This window comes from Solanum lycopersicum, chromosome 9 (assembly GCF_036512215.1).
Source record: "Solanum lycopersicum chromosome 9, SLM_r2.1".
Taxonomy (NCBI): Eukaryota; Viridiplantae; Streptophyta; class Magnoliopsida; order Solanales; family Solanaceae; genus Solanum; species Solanum lycopersicum.
Window position 1 is genome coordinate 65,009,207 of NC_090808.1, and position 20,892 is coordinate 65,030,098.

Sequence of the window (20,892 nt, forward strand, 5' to 3'; positions counted from 1 at the left end):
CCCTCTTCATACGACACCACCAATAGTGTTGCTTCAAGTCACGATACATCTTAGTAGCCCCAGGATGAATAGAGTACCTCGAACTATGAGCCTCCTCCATGATCAATCTAGTCAAATCACCTGTACGAGGAACACATGTACGACCCTTAATCCTCAAAACTCCCTCACTATCAAGAATTGCAGCCTTGGCTTCTCCTTTTAAAACCTTGTCCCTAATCTTACATAAATCACCATCATCAAACTGTTGAGCCCGAATCTGCTCCAACAAGGATGACCTAGTCTCCATATAAGCCAACACCTTACCAGATTCTGAAATATCAAGTCTCACAAAGCTATTGGCCAGGGATTGGACATCCCTAGCTAAAGGACACTCGCCAACCTGTAGCATGGCTAGACTACCCATACTTACTGCCTTCCGACTCAAGGCATCTGCTACAACATTTTCTTTGCCTGGGTGATAAAGAATAGTCATATCGTAGTCTTTGAGCAACTCTAACCATCTCCTCTGCCTCAAATTGAGATCCCTCTGATTGAATATATACTGGAGACTACGACGATCCGTGAACACCTCACAATGCACACCATAAAGATAATGCCTCCAAATCTTTAATGCAAACACAACAGACGCCAACTCTAAATCATGAATAGGGTAGTTCTTCTCATGAACCTTTAACTGCCTCGAAGCATAAGCTATCACCCTTCCCTTCTGCATCAACACACAACCAAGACCAATCCGAGAAGCATCACAATATACAACAAAACCCTCTCCCTCCACAGGTAGGGTCAAAATTGGAGCAGTAGTCAATAAAGTCTTGAGCTTTTGGAAACTAACCTCACATTCGTCAGACCACTGAAAAGTCACCTCCTTTTGTGTCAATCTAGTTAATGGAGATGCAATGGATGAGAAACCCTCAACAAACCGTCGATAATAACCTGCAAGGCCCAAGAAACTCCGAATCTCAGTAACTGAAGTAGGTCTGACCCAATCTCTAACCGCCTCGATCTTCTTAGGATCCACCATGATACCCTCCTTGGACACTACATGTCCCAAGAATGCTACCGAACTAAGCCAAAACTCACACTTTGAAAACTTTGCATAAAGTTTCTTCTCCTTTAGAATCCCAAGAACAATCCTCAAATGATGCTCGTGTTCCTCCTTAGTGCGTGAGTGTATCAATATATCATCTATGAAGACAATAACAAAGGAATCTAAATATGGTCTGAACACTCCATTCATCAAGTCCATAAAAGCTGCTGGGGCATTAGTCAATCCGAAAGACATCACCAAAAACTCGTAATGACCATAACGTGTTCGAAAAGCCGTCTTAGGTATATCCTCCGCCCTAACCTTCAGCTGATGATAGCCAGATCTCAAGTCAATTTTGGAGAAAACTGAAGCACCCTGCAACTGATCAAATAAATCATCAATACGAGGTATCGGATACTTGTTTCTGATGGTTACCTTGTTCAACTGCCGATAGTCAATACACATACGCATAGATCCATCCTTCTTCTTCACAAATAACACTGGAGCACCCCAAGGAGATACACTTGGTCTAATAAAACCTTTGCTCAACAAATCCTGCAACTGCTCCTTCAACTCTTTCAATTCAGCTGGTGCCATACGATAAAGAGGAATAGAAATAGGTCGAGTGCCTGGCTCCACATCGATACAAAAATCAATATCACGATCTGGTGGAAGACCTGGAAAATCGGTCGGGAATACCTCTGAAAATTCACTCACCACTGGAATAGACTCAAGCATAGGAGTCTCAATACTAGTATCTCGAATATGGGCCAAGTAAGCCAAACATCCTCTCTGTACCAACTGACGAGCCTTAAGGAATGATATCACACCCTTAGAAGGATGACTAAGAGTACCTCTCCATTCTACTATAGGAATTCCAGGCATAGCTAAAGTGATGGTCTTGGCATGACAATTTAAAATTGTGTGGTAAGAAGATAACCAATCAATACCAAGAATCACATCAAAATCTATCATTTCTAAGACCTTTAGATCTGCATGAGTGTCATACCCCATCAAAGTAACAGTACATAAACGATACACTTGATCTACAACTACAGAATCCCCGACAGGAGTAGAAACACGTATCGACAAATCAAGAGACTCACACAATATATCTAGACTAGGAGCAAAATATGTGGACACATAAGAATAAGTAGAGCCTGGATCAAATAATACAGTAGCTGGTCGATGACAAACCGGAATAATACCTGTGATAACAGCATCTGAGGCTTCAGCCTCTGGCCTACCTGGAAAAGCATAACAGTGAGAACGACTTCCATCAGTTTGTGGACCTCCACGACCACCACCTCGACCAGAAGGAGAACCACCTCTACCTGAATGAGAACCACCTCTACCATTCTGTGCACCACCCCTAGCTGGAGGTTGTGCAGCCTTGGAAGTCGAAACCTGAGAACCCTGATGTAAGCCACCACGTCTGGTCCTAGGGCAGTCTCTCACAAAGTGTCCCATATCACCACACTCAAAGCAACCCCTACGAGACGTCGGCTTATGAGAGGAACCGGAATGACCAAAATGCCCTCCACGAACTACAGGTCTAGAAGATGAACCCTGCGAAGTATGTACCGAGCTCGAAGAGTTATGCCCAGTGTAACCAGCCTCAGACGCTGGTATGGCAGCATGAATGGGTCTGCTGGACTGAGGGTGATAACCTCTGCCCAAGTAACCCCGACTCCTAGACGGAGCACCACCATAATCACCTGAATAACGAGTCCTCTTGCCCTCTCGCTGCTCAAATCCCTCACGTCGAATCATCTCCAACTCCTTAGCAGCATCTACCACTTTCTAGAATGGAACACCAGAAGCAGCAACCTGAGAAACTCCTAGACGAATTGGAATAATCAGCCCCTTAACAAACCTCCTCACTCTCTCAGCCTTTGTGGGAAGTATCATCGAAGCATGCCTAGCCAAGGCATGAAATTTACCCTCATACTCTGCAACTGACATACCATTTTGCTGCAAACCTTCAAACTCGGCCCTCTTGTGCTCCCTCTCACTGCGTGGAACAAATTTGGATAGAAATACCTGAGTAAACTCAGTCCAGGATAGTGGATGAGATCCAGCTGGACTACTACTAATATAATCCCTCCACCACTCTTAGCAGAGCCAGTCATCTGAAACGCTGTGTAGTCAACTCCATGAGACTCCACTAATCCAAGATTATGCAACCTCTCATGACAACTAACTATAAACTCATATGCATCCTCAGCTAAGTCACCAGTATAAGTAGGAGGATTCATTAGTCTGAACCTCCCAAACATCTTTTGCTCATCAATAGTCATAGAAGGCCTGTTCACCAAATGTGATGTCATATCTGGGAACTCCATACTATCCAAACGAGGAGCTACAACAGCAGCTGGCTGAGTCCTAGGAGTCTGAGAATCTGGAGCAACTATCGGATCTGGAGTTTGACCTCCAACACGGGTCTGTGAGCCATCAGAAGTGACAGGCAAAGCTCTTGCCTGGGCCATCCCCTCTAGGATTCCTAACATACGAGCCAGGGTATCTTGAAGCACTGGGGGAACAATAGTACTGGTTGGAGCCTGAGCTGGCCCATCCCCCTCGACACGATCTTGGACATCCCCATGAAGAACATCTACATCAGGAGGTACGGTCCTATCATGACCCTGGGTAGCTATTGGTACTTGACCACCCGCAGGTGCTGCAATACGGCCCCTACCCCGACCTCGAGCTCGTCCCCTACCTCTACCTCGGATAGGGTTCACAGAAGCAGGCGCAGGATTAGGATCCTGACCACCACTTGCCGACGTACGATTCCTCGCCATCTGAGAGAGAATGAGATATCAAGATTAGAATTTCTACAAGGTCAAGTGTGCACGATAAGGAATAAAAGAACAGAATATTTCCTAAATGTCCTATAGCCTCTCGAAGATAGGTATGGACGTCTTCATACCGATCCGCAAGACTCTACTAGACATTGCTCTTGTACTCTTGAGACTGATGAACCTAGAGCTCTGATACCAAATTTGTCACGACCCAAATTTTGCAAGTCGTGATGGCACCTATGTTCCCAACCAATAGGTAAGCCAACCCAACATATTAACCCAACTAAACCAACAATGAGTAAAAAAGACCAACGCTTAGCAAGAATCTCCAACATTGAGTTCCTTATAAGTACGAAATGCGGAAGATAAAATATATCACCCCAAGAATTTGTGTCTTAAATACAAGAGCTTCTAAAATTCGAAGCAAGTCTGAAACTAAATGACAAATCTAACATGAGGGATATCCTGTTTGAATACTAATAACAGAATACATAAAAGATAGAGGGATGTGTGGGCCACGGAACAGCCAAGCAGCTCACCACAACTCCAAGAACTTCAAGCCGGACTCAATTTGCTCCACGAGATGTGCTCCTACTCGGAATCGAATCTGCACCACAAAGAGTGCAACAAGCGTAGTATGAGTACGAAACCACGTGTACCCAGTATGTCTCATTGACCGACAACGAGAAGTAGTGACGGGAGTTATAATAGGAAAATAAATTCTTAGATTGTACAAGTATATATATATATTACACTTACTATTTAAGTTTCATCACTAAAGGAAATCAACATTTAATATTTTTCAAACACCAAACGAAACATATAGTCATCAAGAATGAATGATGGGATGAAATGCAATGCAATATGGTGCCATGTAATGATATGTCTCAGAATACCCAGTACTCACTCAACCGTATATATATGATACTCCTCGGAAATACATCGAGAGTTCATGACCCATGGGGGACTCGCGAGGTCCATATACCGACACGGACGATCTCCACGTGTCTGTGCGGACGATCTCAACGCACTATCATAATATCAAATAATTTTCGCACGGACGGTCTCCACGTGCCCAAGTTACAATCTTAACATCTCACCATCCCCAGCACGGACGATCTCCACGTGCCCAACTTATACTCAGTCTCATGTCTATACATGTGCACAATAATATTTCAATAGAGGGGATGATGATGCGTCTCAATCAATCAATATGAACATAATACATAACCACCTCAATTATCACAACTATACGGGTGAAATAAATAAAACACAACCACACATGGAATTCAAGTCAATAATATATCAACTAATGCCCATATGCTTTGGCATTCTCAAATTTCAATCCACATTCTATAATAGAAATTTTCCCTTTATATAACACCGGTACTCGTACCAATGCCCGTCACACCATTGATACGAGACCACCATCTTTCCCCCTTACCCCTTTTGTCTATTTTCATTTTTAATCTTTAATTAGGAAAATGTCCTTCAACAAGTCTAAAAGTCTTAACATACCTCAAGTGCCGAACTCGTGCCACGAATCCTCAAAGTAGTTCCTTCCCTTTTTGCAAAATTTCTGAACGTTCACGATCTACCAATGATGCAATATTCGTAAGTAAGCGAGTTGTATCAAATCATTATATGTCTATCATAAACCCTAAAACTCACTCATATTTTCAATCTAGCTCCAAACCTTGATAAAATTTGTATCCCAAATTTATCATATTTGCTAAATTTCAAGTCAAGAATTTAACTTTAATCCCTCCAACAAGGTTGAATCATATAATATACACCTAATAATTAATTACCCATCTCAATCTATTAAAAACTAGTATCTTAATTTTGTAAATGGATACCATAAGAACCCATTCCCATCCATCGATAAATAAAATATTGGAATGTGACCATTCTTTCCTTAAACCATTCTGCAACCTGCCATTTTTTTTTTTAATATATTACCACCATTGCCAATCATTGGCATATGATTGCCTAATGATTGGCATCCAACCATAATCCCTCATTATCCTAATAACTATAGGAACAAAACGTCCCTCATCAGCCAATTTTTTTTTTCTTCATTAATGCCCCCCGTCAATATGACCCCCAAAAGTTTCTCAGATTTTCATAATTTTCGACAATTTTACTGTCAATTTTTACAAGGATCAACGGTCCAAATCTCCAAAAAATTTTCATAATTCCCACTCGTCTATGTCGGCACTGTACCCATGAAACCATTAATTCAACATTCCCCACCTAATAATATAATAGCAATACTCATATACGAAGCAATTTCATGTGTACCCACATGAATGAAAAATTTATTAAGATTTTCTTACCTCTAGGAGTCGACTTTCGCTATGACACCGCCACCAAACTTTGCACGCTGATTTCTTGTTTCTTCTTTTTTTTTTCTAAACCAGAGTATATTAACCGTGAAACCCCACTAACCTATTATCTACATTACTTATTTTAAATTCTTCACTAAATTTTTTTTTATCAACTAAATATTCTTAGTTTCGAATAGTTTAAAAATACCCCTTTAAATTTTCAAAAGGAGTCAAACTAGTCCTAGTTCTCAAAACGACCTAGCAGGTCGTTACAGTATAGTATAAGTGTGTCTCTGAGATTTCGAGCATAGGTTGAGGGGGTACTTGGACATTATCCCAATATTTAATTAATATCCGATATTATATATTTCTTTCACCAATTTATAGAAGAATGGGGTATAAATAGTATTATTATGATTATAGTAGGAAAATACCTACTTTATTTTTATCACAAGAACAAGTAAATTTTGGAGAGTGAATTATCTATAATGATGAATCGTTGACCGACTTTCTAAGGGTTTCAGATGATTACATAGATCAAATCAAGTTAATAATACTTGAAATCTAAGTTAGAAAGGAGCCTAAAACTAGCCAACAATGTTCTCCTTTATCGGTCGATGTTCATCCCCAATTAGAAAATCATAATAGCATTGATGGATTTTCGATAACTCAATCTACTGATTTTTCTAACATAGCTCATTAACAAAATATTCTTACCGTTCGATATGATTTTGATTTAAACGAAACTATCAGTGAAAGTGACTGGTAATGCTCAATAATTATATTTCGATTGTTATTTGTTCATTTTGAATTATTTATTAATTATATAATTTTTTTAATTATTATTAATATTATTATTATTATTATTATTTTGTAATGGTTTATTTCAGCAAGGTAGGAATATTGTTGTAAGTTAAAGACAAGATAATCATTTTAATCAGTCCTCATAGTTTGAAATGACGAAAAATGTTGAGACATTCTCAAATTTTCATGTCTCGCCTATTTTTTATGCAAATGATTATCAGTATGTCCATACACTTGATTTTTTATTTAAGTAAGTTAATTGCATGTGATGAATATTTACATTTTTTTGCATATATAGAAAAAATATCTCAATTATATGACAAACACAACAAAAACTTCATAAAGAGAGCAAAATAAAATATTCTTTTTTGTAAAGTGTAAGTTTTTCTTTCACTTTATAAAGTGTAAGAAAAAGTTTCACTTTATAAAGTGTAAGAAAACATTCACTTTATAAAATATAAAAAATAGTTTCATTACATATGAAAATATAAACGTTACGAGACTAATGGAAAACGTTTGAAATATTGGATAAAATGGAATTTTTTCTTCCACTAAGCCTATTTTAGTTACTTTCTAAATTAGTGACTTATTTTGGTCACTTTTATTTTTTTGTGGCTTATTTAGGTTTCCAACTCATAAGAATTTAACTTCTATATATTGTTCGTTAAAAAAAAAAGCTGAGACCGTGTAGTTTATATGTATGACTTCAAAGTTTTCTTAAAAAAAAGTTGGAAGTTTTTGTGATAAAAAGGTGCTGTTCAAACTTAAAAGTTCTATATAGTGGTGATAATTAGATTGACATTATAGTACGCGATTTAGTGTTGATCGGTCAATAATTTTCATACACAGAAGATTCATGTTGCAGAGATGAGTATGTTGAGGTGGATGTGTGGTCATACTAGATTATAAATGAGGATATCAGGGGTAATATGGATTGTGGTGGATAAGATGAGGAAAGCAAGACTGAGATGGTTTGGACATGTGAAGAGGAGATGCATTGACGCACTACTTAGAAGGTGCGACGATAGATTAGTTATAGAAAATACGAGGAGAGACAGAGGTATAGGTCGAAGAAGTATAAATAGGGAAAGGTGATAAGATAGGATATGACACAACCGAGGATATGACCCTCGATAGGAGAATATGAAGGATACATATTAAAGTAGAAGGCTAGTAGAAAGTATAGTGTTGTCTTGCTCACCAAAATTTAAATGAACGAAAAGAAATCACTTCTTAAATTTCGTCACAATATATTAAATAAAAAAACTTACAACAGAAATTGTAATTATCTTGTTGCTGCCTAATGTTCACTTATATTTTCTAATTTAAGTGACACAACCCTTGGCCTAATTATCTGTTCATAAATACTTACTTTACCAATACGGAAATGATTATCCAACAAACTTTAACCACTAGCTAAATCATGAGCCTCTTAATATATAGAACACAAATTTGATTTTTATTTCTTTTGAAATATTTATAAAATTGAAAGCAACTAGAAGAAAAATCTATCACCACACACAAAAAAAAAAAAAATAGGTAGGGTGAGCTAGCCTACAAGTTGAGCTAACTAATGGTGCTTGAAACGTAATAAGATGTTATATTTGGTAATATTCCCATGGTTTTATTTATATGTACGCATTACAATACTTTAGCAAAGAATCACGACAACGCGTGTTTGATGGCGGGATGAGAAATAAGTTATTTATATATTAATTTTTATGTAATTTACATGAAGTTTGGTAGGTAAATAGAAAATAAATTATTCATGTAAAAGATTAATATATGTATAAGTGTTAAATTGGGTCTTAGACCTAACTCACACCCCAAAATTTAACTTAAAGGGTGGAGAATTATTCAAGTCCTTATAAGAATTTCACCCATCTCATTAACCATCAATATGAAACCTTTTTTTTGCTTTCACACTCCACCTCACGCCCAGTGCATCACATCGATACGTGAGCAATTTTGGGTAATTTTGAGTTTTGACCCACTTCACGACCAGTTCTTATATAACATCTGGTGCGAGGACAATTTCGGGCAATATTTGATTTTTTAGGCCCTAACATTGGGTAAGGTAGATCCTGATATCATGTTAAATTAGGACTTAGGACTAACTTAAACCCGAAAAGATAGCTCAAAGGGAGAAAGATTATCCAAACCCTTATTAGGAGTCTACGCATCTCATTACCACCAATATGAGACTATTTTTTATTCAGTAATAAGTTATAAGGGAATCTATATATTATATATACATGGAAGATAGAATGTAGAACAATTAATGCATATATAATTTGTTATTCATAACTAATACCTGCATAAAATAATACTATATATCGAGAGAGATTTTCTCATAACTAATTCCTACATTACCCATACAACTATACTTATATAACTATAAAGTACTTTTAATTTTTAAAAAAGTTTAAATAAACTGTCCCCAAAAATATTCCTCCCGAATATATTTGTTGTTAGGCCTTTGTCCATCATTGTTAACAAGGTCAACCTCCCGTCAACAAGCCGTCTAGGACAATTTATAAAAAGTATATATGACCAAGTCTGGTATTTTTCCAAATAACCAAAAAGAAAGAAAATAAATATAATACATAATAATAGGAAATAAAATTTAAAAAAATACTATACAAAATAAAAATTTACACCTCGTAACTTAATATATACAGTATTATATAACATTATAACGAATGTTAAAATCATTATAAAATATTACTTGTGTGAAGCTTATTTTATAAATCTTCATCTGAAAAATCATATTTTTCGATATATTAATCAATTAAATCTGGAAAAATTGAAAAATATTTTTCTCTATACCAAATACGTCCTTAGTTGTCCTTTTTTTTGCTCTTTACTTCTCCTTTGGGTTCCCCTTGTGGTAGGTAAAAGGAAATTTAGCAATCAAACAGTATGTGATCTGTGGGGTTACAAACTTATATTAAAGTCAGCTAGCATTATCACTATTTGAAAGAATTTATTACATGGTTGGTGTAGCTATATATTTTACATGATTTTTCTTATTATATAATAAAAAAACAAAAAAACTTTACCCTTTGACTACATTTTAGTTTGCTTTTCTCTTTGAACACACAACCACATATTAGAAGCTTCTAATTGATTTGGTATAATATAATATAAGCTATAAAATTTTACAAACGGTTCATAATATTAGTGGACACCCATTCCTATATAATAGACCTAAAGACTTTGAAGAGAAAATTAGATTATAATTAAGTAGAAATTTCTCCAGTCGTAATTATAGATTCTTTTATATTTAGTTTTTGGAAATAGAGAAAATCTAAATATAAGTATCGCTTTCAGAAATAAACTTTATTATATGCTAATTTAAATTTTGCGAGAAATAAAATTTACAAAAAATATCTGAATCGAATAGGAAAGCAATAAAATCTTTTCTAGTTGCAGCTAAAATTGATTCTTTTTATTGGTGTTATAGAGGTTTTAACCAAACTAAGACATTATATAAAGCAATTCACCAAAATAATATATTTTTCTAAAATTTTACAAAACTAGTATAAACGTATTCCATAGTAACGTTTTATGATATATTTTATTTTTTAAAAGTTGATGGTGTTAGATTGATATACGTTACTCACAGTATCGTTTTAGGAGTAAAACGTTACTGAAAATAACGTTTTAAAAGTAAAACGTTACTTACAATAACGTATATCAACCTAATGCTGTTAGTTTTTTAAAAATAAAATATACTCTAAAAGGTTTCCGTGAAATACGTTATACTAGTTTTGTAAAAAATTTTAAAAAAAGAATTACTTTGATATATTATTTTATATAATGACTTAGTTTAGTTAAAAATTCTATTTATAGTGTGCAAAAGGGACAATGACTAAATTTGTCCTCAGTTAATGTTACTCCGAAAAAAAAAACCTTTATATATCTACTAACGATAAAAGTTTTTCGTTGCATAAAACTTTTTTACAAGAAAAATAATTAAAATTTACTTTTGAATTATGTGATATTAAATAATATGCACGATAGAAGGTGAATCAATTGTCCTTGGAAACTTGTACCATAATGTAACTTTGAAATATTTTGTTGAAAATATATGAAACTCTTGGTTATAAATCATACTTTTAATATGATCATATTATAATATATTAAAATATTACAGTTCATATCTTTTAAATATTGGATAAAACAACTAGTTATCCAGTTGGAGAAAAAAAAAATACTTATGTGACTCACAAGTGACTGAGGAGTCAATACTCCAGAACTATGTTATCCAATCAAGAAATATCCATCACATATTATCTTAACTTTATTCTATATTTCTATAAAACTACATTTGTATTACTTCCAATATATATAAAATAAATATAAATAAATTACTAGCTACTAGTACTGAGCATATACATCTTTTTCGTCACGTTAAATATTCATATTGAAATTCGAGTATTACATATTTCATTTTTAAAGTGATATTTTCAACTTTTTTTTTTTCATTTTAATCGCTCGAGTTTTAATAATTCATCACAAAAATAGCACATATCACTTATTTTAAACAAATAATTTTTTTTTAAAAAAATCCTTCTTAAATCAAGTATCAAGACAAGAAAACTTATATAAAATGAAACGAAAATATATATAATAAAATATAAATAAACTACTAGCTACTAGTACACTGAGTATATACATCTTTTCCATCACATTGAATATTCATATTGAAATTCGAGTATTATATAATTCATTTTTAAAGTGATATTTTCAACTTTTTTTTATTTTAATCGCTCGAATTTTAATAATTCATCACAAAAATAGCACATATCACTTATTTTAAACAATTAATCATGTATCAAGACAAGAAAACTTATATAAAATGAAATGAAATTATATATATATATATATATATATATATATATATATATATATATATATATATATATATATATATATATATATAAAATATGTGTTTGGTCCCTGTACAAGGCTACAAGCTGTTGCAAAATTGTCAGTGGCTCAGTGCCTGTAGGTGCAAATGGGCCAATTGACATTGGCCATATCTACACAGATCCATTTCATTTTATGTGATTAGGGTTTATTTAAGTAGATTTTTTTTTTGATAAAGGTAAAATGTTGGCTCTTTAGCACAAGGTGCGAATTGATATTTTTATTTCAGTTATATAAAAATATTAATAATACTTGAATAAGTTATAAGGAAATATAATATTAATTTTATGTAGCAATAATTTATCTTCAAATCAGCTATCAAACGTGATATTATTTGTGCAAGATTTTATACCTGCATAACTAATATCATTTCCAGCTAATGAACGATCATGTGGTGATAAGCATCATCTTATAATAAAGGGTCGTTGGATAACTAGTTAAAATTACACAAATATTAGTTATATTGGTATTGACTTTATACTTCATTTTCGCATAAGATAATATATCAGTGTTCTCATAAACTTATACATATACTTTCTTGTTTCAAATTAATTGAATTGTTGAGGTGTTCGCATCCTTTAAGAAAAGACATAAATTAGAGATAATTTTTTATTTTTATACTTACTAATTACTATCAAATTTATCATTAAAATAACTAAACATTGGTTAATAATTAATTCCATTACTAACTAATGAGGGGTAAAATTGAAAGAAAATTCTAAAAGTAGTCTTGAAAACTGAAAACTAAGTTAATTAAAAAAATATCTCAACAATTCAATTAATCTGTACGTGAATTACTAAATTATAAATAAAAATTATATTAATTTTATACGTTAATAACTCACTTCATAACTAGCTAGCTAACATTATTTAATTTATGCATATCTAATATTATCGAAATAAATTATATGGTTTATTAACCGCGAAATGACTTCTTATAAGCATATACAATATTAAACTAAAAAATATTTTAATATATTTAACATATACTTAATTTAACTTTAATATAGAATCAAAACAAAAACAAATAAATTAAATACCATGTACGGAGAACAGCGTAGGGGACAACGTGGGGTGTGTTTTTTTCTGGAATTTACAGCTCGTGATGAGATAGAAATATAAAAGCAGGCCAAAAATAAAGGTATTTTGTCATGATATGTCTGTTTAATTTTCTTTTCGATCAATATGGTTGTGGTACATTAATGAGAGTGTTTCACCTTTAATTAATTAGAGATTTTGGATTTATGAAAAAAATAGCATCACCCCTGAATGAGCTCTATCATATATAATTCAAATTTAATCATTCTCTAATATAGACTTCGAACACACCAAGCGAGAAAAAAAAAATCTTTTGGTGGGGGAGTTTTGTTCATAGCCTTGAGAAATCTTTGCCATGTTGGCTGTCTATGAGTTGTTTAAACTAAATTAAATAATTTTTTAAAAACCCCTTTTTTCTATTCAATGGACTAACCAAGGCAAAAAAAAAGATAAAGTTTTTCACAAACAACATAGTCCCCAGATTTTCTTCTATTAATCTTCTTTGAGTACCAAATCATTTTGCTTTTGTTTTGATTGTGTTTTCTCATAGAAAAAAAGAAAAAAAGATAGATTTTTTTTAATTTAACAAGGAATGGATGGTGTTATTGACTTTGAATCAGATGATTCTGAGTTTGTTGAAGTTGATCCTACTGGAAGATATGGAAGGGTATGGTTGTTGTTTATATTCCAATTGTAATTTCTTGGGAATTGAGCCAATTTTTCTTGGTTTATTCCTAATTTTTTCCTCATCATTTTGAGTTATTTTATTTGTTTTTTGTTTTGTTGAGTTCAGTACAATGAAATTCTTGGTAAAGGGGCCTCAAAGACAGTGTATGTGCCTATCTTTCTTAGTTTGTTTATTGTAAAGATTGAATCTTTTTCCATTTTTGGCATATGGGTATTTGAAGAAACAGGCATTGCATTTACCTAATGTTTTAAGTTTCATTTTTTTTTATCATTTTTGGGTTGATTTTGGATGCAGATATAAGGCTTTTGATGAGTATGAAGGGATTGAAGTAGCATGGAATCAGGTGAAGCTTTATGACTTTATGCAAAGTCCTGAAGATCTTGAGAGGCTGTATTGTGAAATTCATCTGCTTAAGACATTGAAGCATAAAAATATCATGAAGTTTTATACTTCTTGGGTTGATGTTGCTAATAGGAACATCAACTTTGTTACTGAGATGTTCACTTCTGGAACTCTTAGACAGTAAGTACAAATGAAGATCCTTTATCTTGTTCTTCTGTTTAGTTTTTCTAGTGTAGCCAAGTAATGTGTTTCGTTCATAATTGATCATGGTGTATGTCTGTTTTGATGTCTTGTTGTTGTCCGTTCATATTAGTAGTCGTAGTATTGCTCTTTTAGTTTCATGTCCTTTGATTTTGTTATTACCTATTGTTTGCTTCTGTTATTTCTTTTTGGGACTGCTTTGGATTACTTTTCCTTGAGCCAAGGGTCTTATCGGAAACAGCCTCTCTACCTCTGAGGTAGGGGTAAGGTCTGCCTACACTCTACCCTTACTTGACCACATTTTGTGGGACTACACGGAGTATGTTGTTGTGATGTGGAACTATATGTGAATCTTGGACAGGTATAGGCTAAAACATAAGAAGGTTAATATTCGAGCTGTAAAGCGTTGGTGTAGACAGATCCTGAAAGGGCTACATTACCTGCATAGCCATGATCCTCCAGTTATACATAGAGACCTCAAGTGTGATAACATTTTCATCAACGGGAACCAGGGTGAAGTCAAAATTGGTGATCTTGGCCTTGCAGCTATCCTCCGCAAATCCCATGCTGCACGTTGTGTAGGTAATTCTAATGCTATCATTGTTGATGAAAATCTTGAATAACAATTGGAACTGATCATGTGATAGAAATTAGAAATCTGTTGATGCTTATTCATACTATGGTAATTCTGATACTATCATGTTACACGAAAAACTTGATGAATAATTGAAATTAATGATGTGATTCGAGATATCTTAGTAGTGCAAATTCCATACACTATCCAGCTTAAATTCTTCTGAAAAATTGTTTGCCCGACCAGGAACGCCAGAGTTCATGGCTCCAGAGGTGTATGCGGAGGAGTACAATGAATTAGTTGACATTTATTCATTTGGAATGTGTATTTTAGAAATGGTGACCTTTGAATATCCATATAGCGAGTGCACTCATCCTGCTCAGATCTACAAAAAAGTGACATCTGTAAGAACCAAACATCTTGAAACTTGCCTTAGATTTTGCTCTTTAATGCATATACGTCAAGGTATCAACATAATTTTTTTGGTTCTGTAGGGGAAAAAGCCAGATTCCCTTTACAAAGTCACAGATCCTGAGGTTCGTCGATTTGTTGAGAAATGCTTGGCAACAGTATCTCACAGACTATCTGCGAGGGAGCTTCTCGATGACCCTTTTCTCCAAGTTGATGATTACGTGTCAGACTCAGAGACACCAAATTATTTGCAAGACTCTAATGAATTTGACGTTACCTTAGGGCATCGACCCTCGAGCATATGTGATAACAACTCTCTAGTAAATGGTTGTCTTGGTTATCTTGGATATGAACCAGAGGATGATTCGTACTACCATCAACTTGAGTATGAGGCAAATGAAATTGATTTATTCACAGATAACGAAGAGGATGATATGGAAAATGCTGATATCAGCATCAAGGGAAGGAGGAGAGAAGACGATGGCATCTTTTTACGACTCAGGATAGCAGATAAAGAAGGTTTTGCTTTATTATTGCTTCATATATATCAAGTAGTGTTCAGTAGTCTTGCTGTTAACTAAATTGCTGTGCATTTACATTCACAGGCCGTATCCGCAACATTTATTTTCCTTTTGACATTGAGAATGACACAGCACTAACTGTCGCTACTGAAATGGTGGCCGAGTTGGATATTACAGAACAAGATGTTACCAAGATAGCAGACATGATAGATGGTGAGATTGCTTCCTTAGTGCCTGAGTGGAAGAAGGGGTTTGGGAGCGAGGAAAGTCGTGACTACATGAACCGTGGCTGCTGTCACAAATGTGCTTCTAGTGGTTCTCTTGTGAACTACGTATCATCCAATATTCCAGCACCGGCTAGGAACTTGCAAGTGCTACATTGTACCAAGCATGGATGTGGTGCTATGCATGGCCGTTTTGAGGAGATAACATACCATTTTGATGGCTCTGAACAATGTCTCACTGACCGTGCTCCTGACGGCTCATTGGAATCTGATGGTTTACACTTTACTGATATATGGGCACAAGTTGACAAAACAAAATCACGCCCACGAGGCTCTGGTGACAATCAATCTGATGCTAAAGACAAAACGGTAGATGAATCCACCTATGGTGGTGAGGAGGAAGCTACAAGTGTCGACAAGGATGATAAGTCTCATCCAAGACTACAAGACTCCCCCTCTTCAAATTCTTCAGGAGCTAGAACTCCAGTAGAAGATCATGAGAATGAGATACGACGAGAGTTAAGGTGGCTTAAGGCCAAGTACCAAATGCAACTAAGGGGGCTTAAAGATCAGCAATTAGGAGTTGTCCCAAAATATTCAACTCAAAGGTCCAGCAACAAAATCCCAAGAAATGATAAGGTATCGTCGGATTCAACACCATCAGTAGAACGGGATCAGCTTCTACTACAATCATTTACATCAGGCAAGCACTTTTCCTCAGACTTCCCCATAGAAATCGATAACGGAAGTTCTATTTCTAAGGTTAGAAGATATCCACTTGCATATGGTTCTTGCAGCCCAGAGCACATGGCGACTGCACAGAGTTTCTATACAGGGTCATTGCTTCCCCACTCACTTCACCGGGCTAGTTCTCTTCCTGTTGACGCCATAGATTTCTAAAACTCGCCCCTTTTACATCACTCACTCAATCAGACATTCATCCAGAACCTCAAAGCAACACTGATTGGCAGTTCATCTGCATGATTCATGTACTTTCCACACAGAGTTTTTTCGACTTGTAGACTCTTAGCTCCAAGAGTATATTACCTTCTTTTGGAACGATTGAATGTAAATAACCTTGGTAGAGAAATCCTGATCTCACCAAATCAACTTTTTTGCAGTAATCTCAAACAAAGATTATATGCAACAATCATGTATTGATAAGTAAATATACTATTAGATATTATAATAAAACATTTATTTGAGTGCTTCACCATGAATCATAAACTTGTTTGACATGAACAGTTTTCTCTTCCATCTGTTATATTGTTCCAAATTGGTTCAGGGGATGGTCAATCGTCTCCGTCTATGGTATTGTGCAATCTTTCATCTCGGGTTGAGTTAAGCTCAATGTCCATTTTTCTTCTCACATTATAAGACCTTGTTAAACCTCTACATATGCGAGTAAAGAGCTTTCTACCAAAGATGATTATATTTTCAGGGCTCGAATCTGAGACATCTAATTATGACTACAAGGGTGCTTACCGCCTTATATGTTCCTCAAAAAAACTACTCCTAAAGGTCAAGTTAAAAAGCAATCTTCTTTGTGTCATTTCTTGGAGTTTCAACTCATATACATAATGTGAAAAAAGTACATCTTTTTTTCTAAGATGCCACTTGAACTAGGTTATGTAAAAAGTGACATAAAATAGCATACGCGTACACATTCTTTTGCTATATGTTTCCTTTTTTCCCTACTCAAGTTCTTGATTTCGACCTTCCTATATTTTGGTTAAATCAAATTGTTACATGTGCCAACTAACACTTACCTGCCAGATTAAAAATATCAATGTGGTTTTCTTGAAAAGATAAAACATGTCAATGAAAATTGTCCAAGGGTGTGCTTGGTAATGTTTTCCGATTTTTCTATGTTATGTTGGTCAAAAATTTTGAAAACGTTTTCTCCAGAAAAATAAGCTCCTGAAAAATGAGGAATACAAATATATTCTACAAATGATACTCAACATTGGTTGTATGTGTTGTATCCACCTTCCACCACAACTCATCTTCACCCCACTTCCTAGTTCCTTGCCCGAACGTCAGAGGCGGAGTCAAAATTTTCAGTAAGGGGGTTCAAAATCTGTAGAAATAGACACATGAGGTAGCTGAAGGAGGTTCGACATCTATTATATATACATATAAAATTATTTTAACCATATATAAATAATATAATTTTTCACCGAAGGGGGTTTCATACAAGGTGACTCTGCCCCTGCCTACCGCTACCTTCACCTCTCATAGTGTCTTTCTAGAATATAAACAAATACTTTTAGGATAAATTTTTTTTGGAAAATAGTACATAGTTGGGTCATAAAACCTAAAATAATTACATGTTCATATCTAAATTCAGGGCAATTCAAGAAATATCATCCTCTCAAAGCCCCCAAAGCCCATATCAATTAAGCAAAATTAGTTAAGGTACATAATGTAATTATTTAATGGGATATGAATGTAAGAGGTATACGTTTGTAGTTATTTTGTTTTTGTAGGGGTCCCATATTTTTTTTTTGCTTAAATATCTAACACAAAAAATAAGTAAAAATATTCACTTATTTTCCTAAAAGTTATTTTTTAAGAAAATATTTTCCTTCCGTCCAACACACCTTAAGTCTTATATAAAATATTTGGAAAGTCTTCATTAACATGAATTTTAAAATATCAATTATTTTAATTTATAATATTTCTTATTTGAGTTTTTAATAGAATATGTTACTTAATGTGTTCAAGAGTTCAACCATTTTTTTAATGTGTCTCCTAAATATTTTAAATTGATATTTTTTGTGATTTTTAGTAATTTTCAGGTCATTTTCAAATAATATATATTACTTTTTTAATCTCATTTTACGAGGAACAATAGAATTTAGAGAGACAACTAAATTTTTGTTAGTAAATAAAGATTGACATTCACATTGGATGTACTAATTGAAGTCAGTAATTGTATCAATTACTACTCCGTCACAATATTCAAAATCTACACGAAAAATACTATGAATTGTAATTTTTTCATATCAATATAATTAAAAAAATACATCATAACATGTTAATTAAAGTTGAATTAAAAAAGAAAACCACAACAAATAAAAGTGAACGGAAGAAATATACGATAAAAGGATTGAATTAAAAATAAAAATTGAAAAGTGACATTGGCTGGGTTTGATCTTGGGACCTTTTTGCATGAAATGTCATGCTGCAACCAGCTGGGCAAAGCAAGCAAGACAACCTTAAGCTGCTGTTGTAGCCTCTTATTATATATAAGAATGTATAACTCAAACTAATCCTATTGGATTATATTGAAATAGTAAACATGAACTTGTATCAGTCGAATAAGATTCTTGAAAGTGAAAAAAATGTGAATGAGCTTTGTTAAAAGTCTAAAGAAATGAAGAGACATCTTATTCTTTTTCTTTTATTATTTATTACTCTCTCCGTTCACTTTTATTTGTCATATTGCGTTTTTCGAAAGTCAATTTGACTAATTCTTAAAGTTAAATTAGATCACCTAATCTGATATTTTAAACAAAAAAAATTAGATCTTCAAAAACTATATGAAAAGTACTATAAGTTGTAATTTTTTGCATATCACTATGATGAAAAAATACATCTTAAAATGTCAGTCAAAGTTCTTATAGTTTGACCTTGAAAATAGAAATCATGACAAACAATAGTGGACGGAGGAAATAGATGTATAAAAGTTAAACGACAGAATAGTCAGAAATCTTTGCATACAAAATATGTACAAAGTATATATATAGTATGTATATGTTGTGTATACTTTAATCATATTACAAGTTATTTGGTAGCTGTATAAGAAATAAGTTATTCATGAATTAATTCACGTCTAACTTATATAATATTTAGTAGGTAGACAAAAAATAAATTATTCATATATAAAATTATACGACGTTCAATTGATGATTTAATACTCCCTTTATAACTAATATTTGCATAAAATAACAGACTCGTACGCACAACTAAATTTTAAAAAATTATGCAACATTTCTTTTTTCTTTTTTGTCAGTTATCTGAAAATGTTGATGATAAAATTGAAGTGAAAAATTAATAATTGTATTAGTTAAGGCCTCATTTGGTTTGACATTGTTACAACTTACAAACTTACAAGTGTTTGATTAAAAATTTTTTCTTGTCCCTTTCTCATAGATGCTTAAAGAGATATTGGTTTTCTTAAGTTTAAATTAATAATACTCGTCTTTTTTATTAAATCAATAACAAAAAAAAGTTATAAAAATAATTTCTCCAACGAAATAAAGGTAAAATACCACCAGAGGATAGATATAGTGAATGTGTTGTTACTCTCATAATTAGAGTTTCGAGTTCAAATTTTGGATATAATAAAAAAAAATTGACACATCATTAATTTAAAATCACAAGATTCAAAATTTTCTTTTACTTTCTCAAATTTCATATCAAGTCACTTAATTCAAAACAAAATGAATTCTAACTTTATTAAAACTAGTTACGTGTAAAAATTGTGAACTGTTACTAAATATTGTGATTTATATTCCTTTATTTCTAATCAAAAGTTTCAAATTTAAATTTTTAATATAAAATCATATTTTAATAAAAGAAATACTTAAATACTAAAATAAACATAAATTCATATTAATCAAATTTAAAAATATGTATTTTATATATATAAAAAAAAGTCACAGCTAAAAAAAAAATTAAATTTGTGTGATAGTGAAATTCAGAAGAAAAAAGAGTTAACTGATAAACAACGGTATGCTCAACTGACACATCTAGAAACCTTTGGATTCTACTGCTCCTCTTTTTTACCCCTTTTTACTACCTGCAATTGCTGCCTCAAAAATTCTATTTAACTGAAAAATCAAATTAAATTTGGATTAAAAAAATTATATTTCTATATGAACTTAAACAAACAAATTCTAATTATACATAATTAAATAAATATTAAATAATAAATTCTAAATCACTTTACATTCTTATTCCAACGCTAACTAAAAACTTAATTTTC

The 20,892-nt window shown here is 33.3% G+C and overlaps 1 protein-coding gene across 2 annotated transcripts; it reads left to right on the plus strand.

Annotated features, from left to right (window-relative positions):
* The first annotated feature begins 13,048 nt into the window (after positions 1-13,048).
* LOC101253529 (probable serine/threonine-protein kinase WNK9) lies at positions 13,049-17,119 on the plus strand. 2 transcript variants are annotated; one of them, XM_004247310.5, is made up of 7 exons: positions 13,049-13,605; positions 13,732-13,769; positions 13,921-14,148; positions 14,531-14,751; positions 14,990-15,147; positions 15,238-15,673; positions 15,760-17,119. In XM_004247310.5, the coding sequence occupies exons 1-7, from the start codon at positions 13,531-13,533 to the stop codon at positions 16,797-16,799; spliced, it is 2,196 nt and encodes a 731-aa protein (XP_004247358.1). In that variant the 5' UTR covers positions 13,049-13,530; the 3' UTR covers positions 16,800-17,119. The 2 variants fall into 2 exon arrangements, with proteins under 2 accessions (XP_004247358.1, XP_010326545.1); XM_010328243.4 differs by lacking the exon at positions 13,732-13,769 and having other exon boundaries at positions 13,323-13,605.
* The last annotated feature ends 3,773 nt before the right edge of the window (positions 17,120-20,892 follow it).

Excerpts from the sequence above, each read along its gene's own strand:
- LOC101253529 (XM_004247310.5), top strand. The coding sequence starts at position 13,531 with ATGGATGGTGTTATTGACTTTGAATCAGATGATTCTGAGTTTGTTGAA. Across the intron at positions 13,606-13,731 it reads CTACTGGAAGATATGGAAGG|TACAATGAAATTCTTGGTAA; the intron begins GTATGGTTGTTG and ends TGTTGAGTTCAG. Across the intron at positions 14,149-14,530 it reads ACTTCTGGAACTCTTAGACA|GTATAGGCTAAAACATAAGA; the intron begins GTAAGTACAAAT and ends AATCTTGGACAG.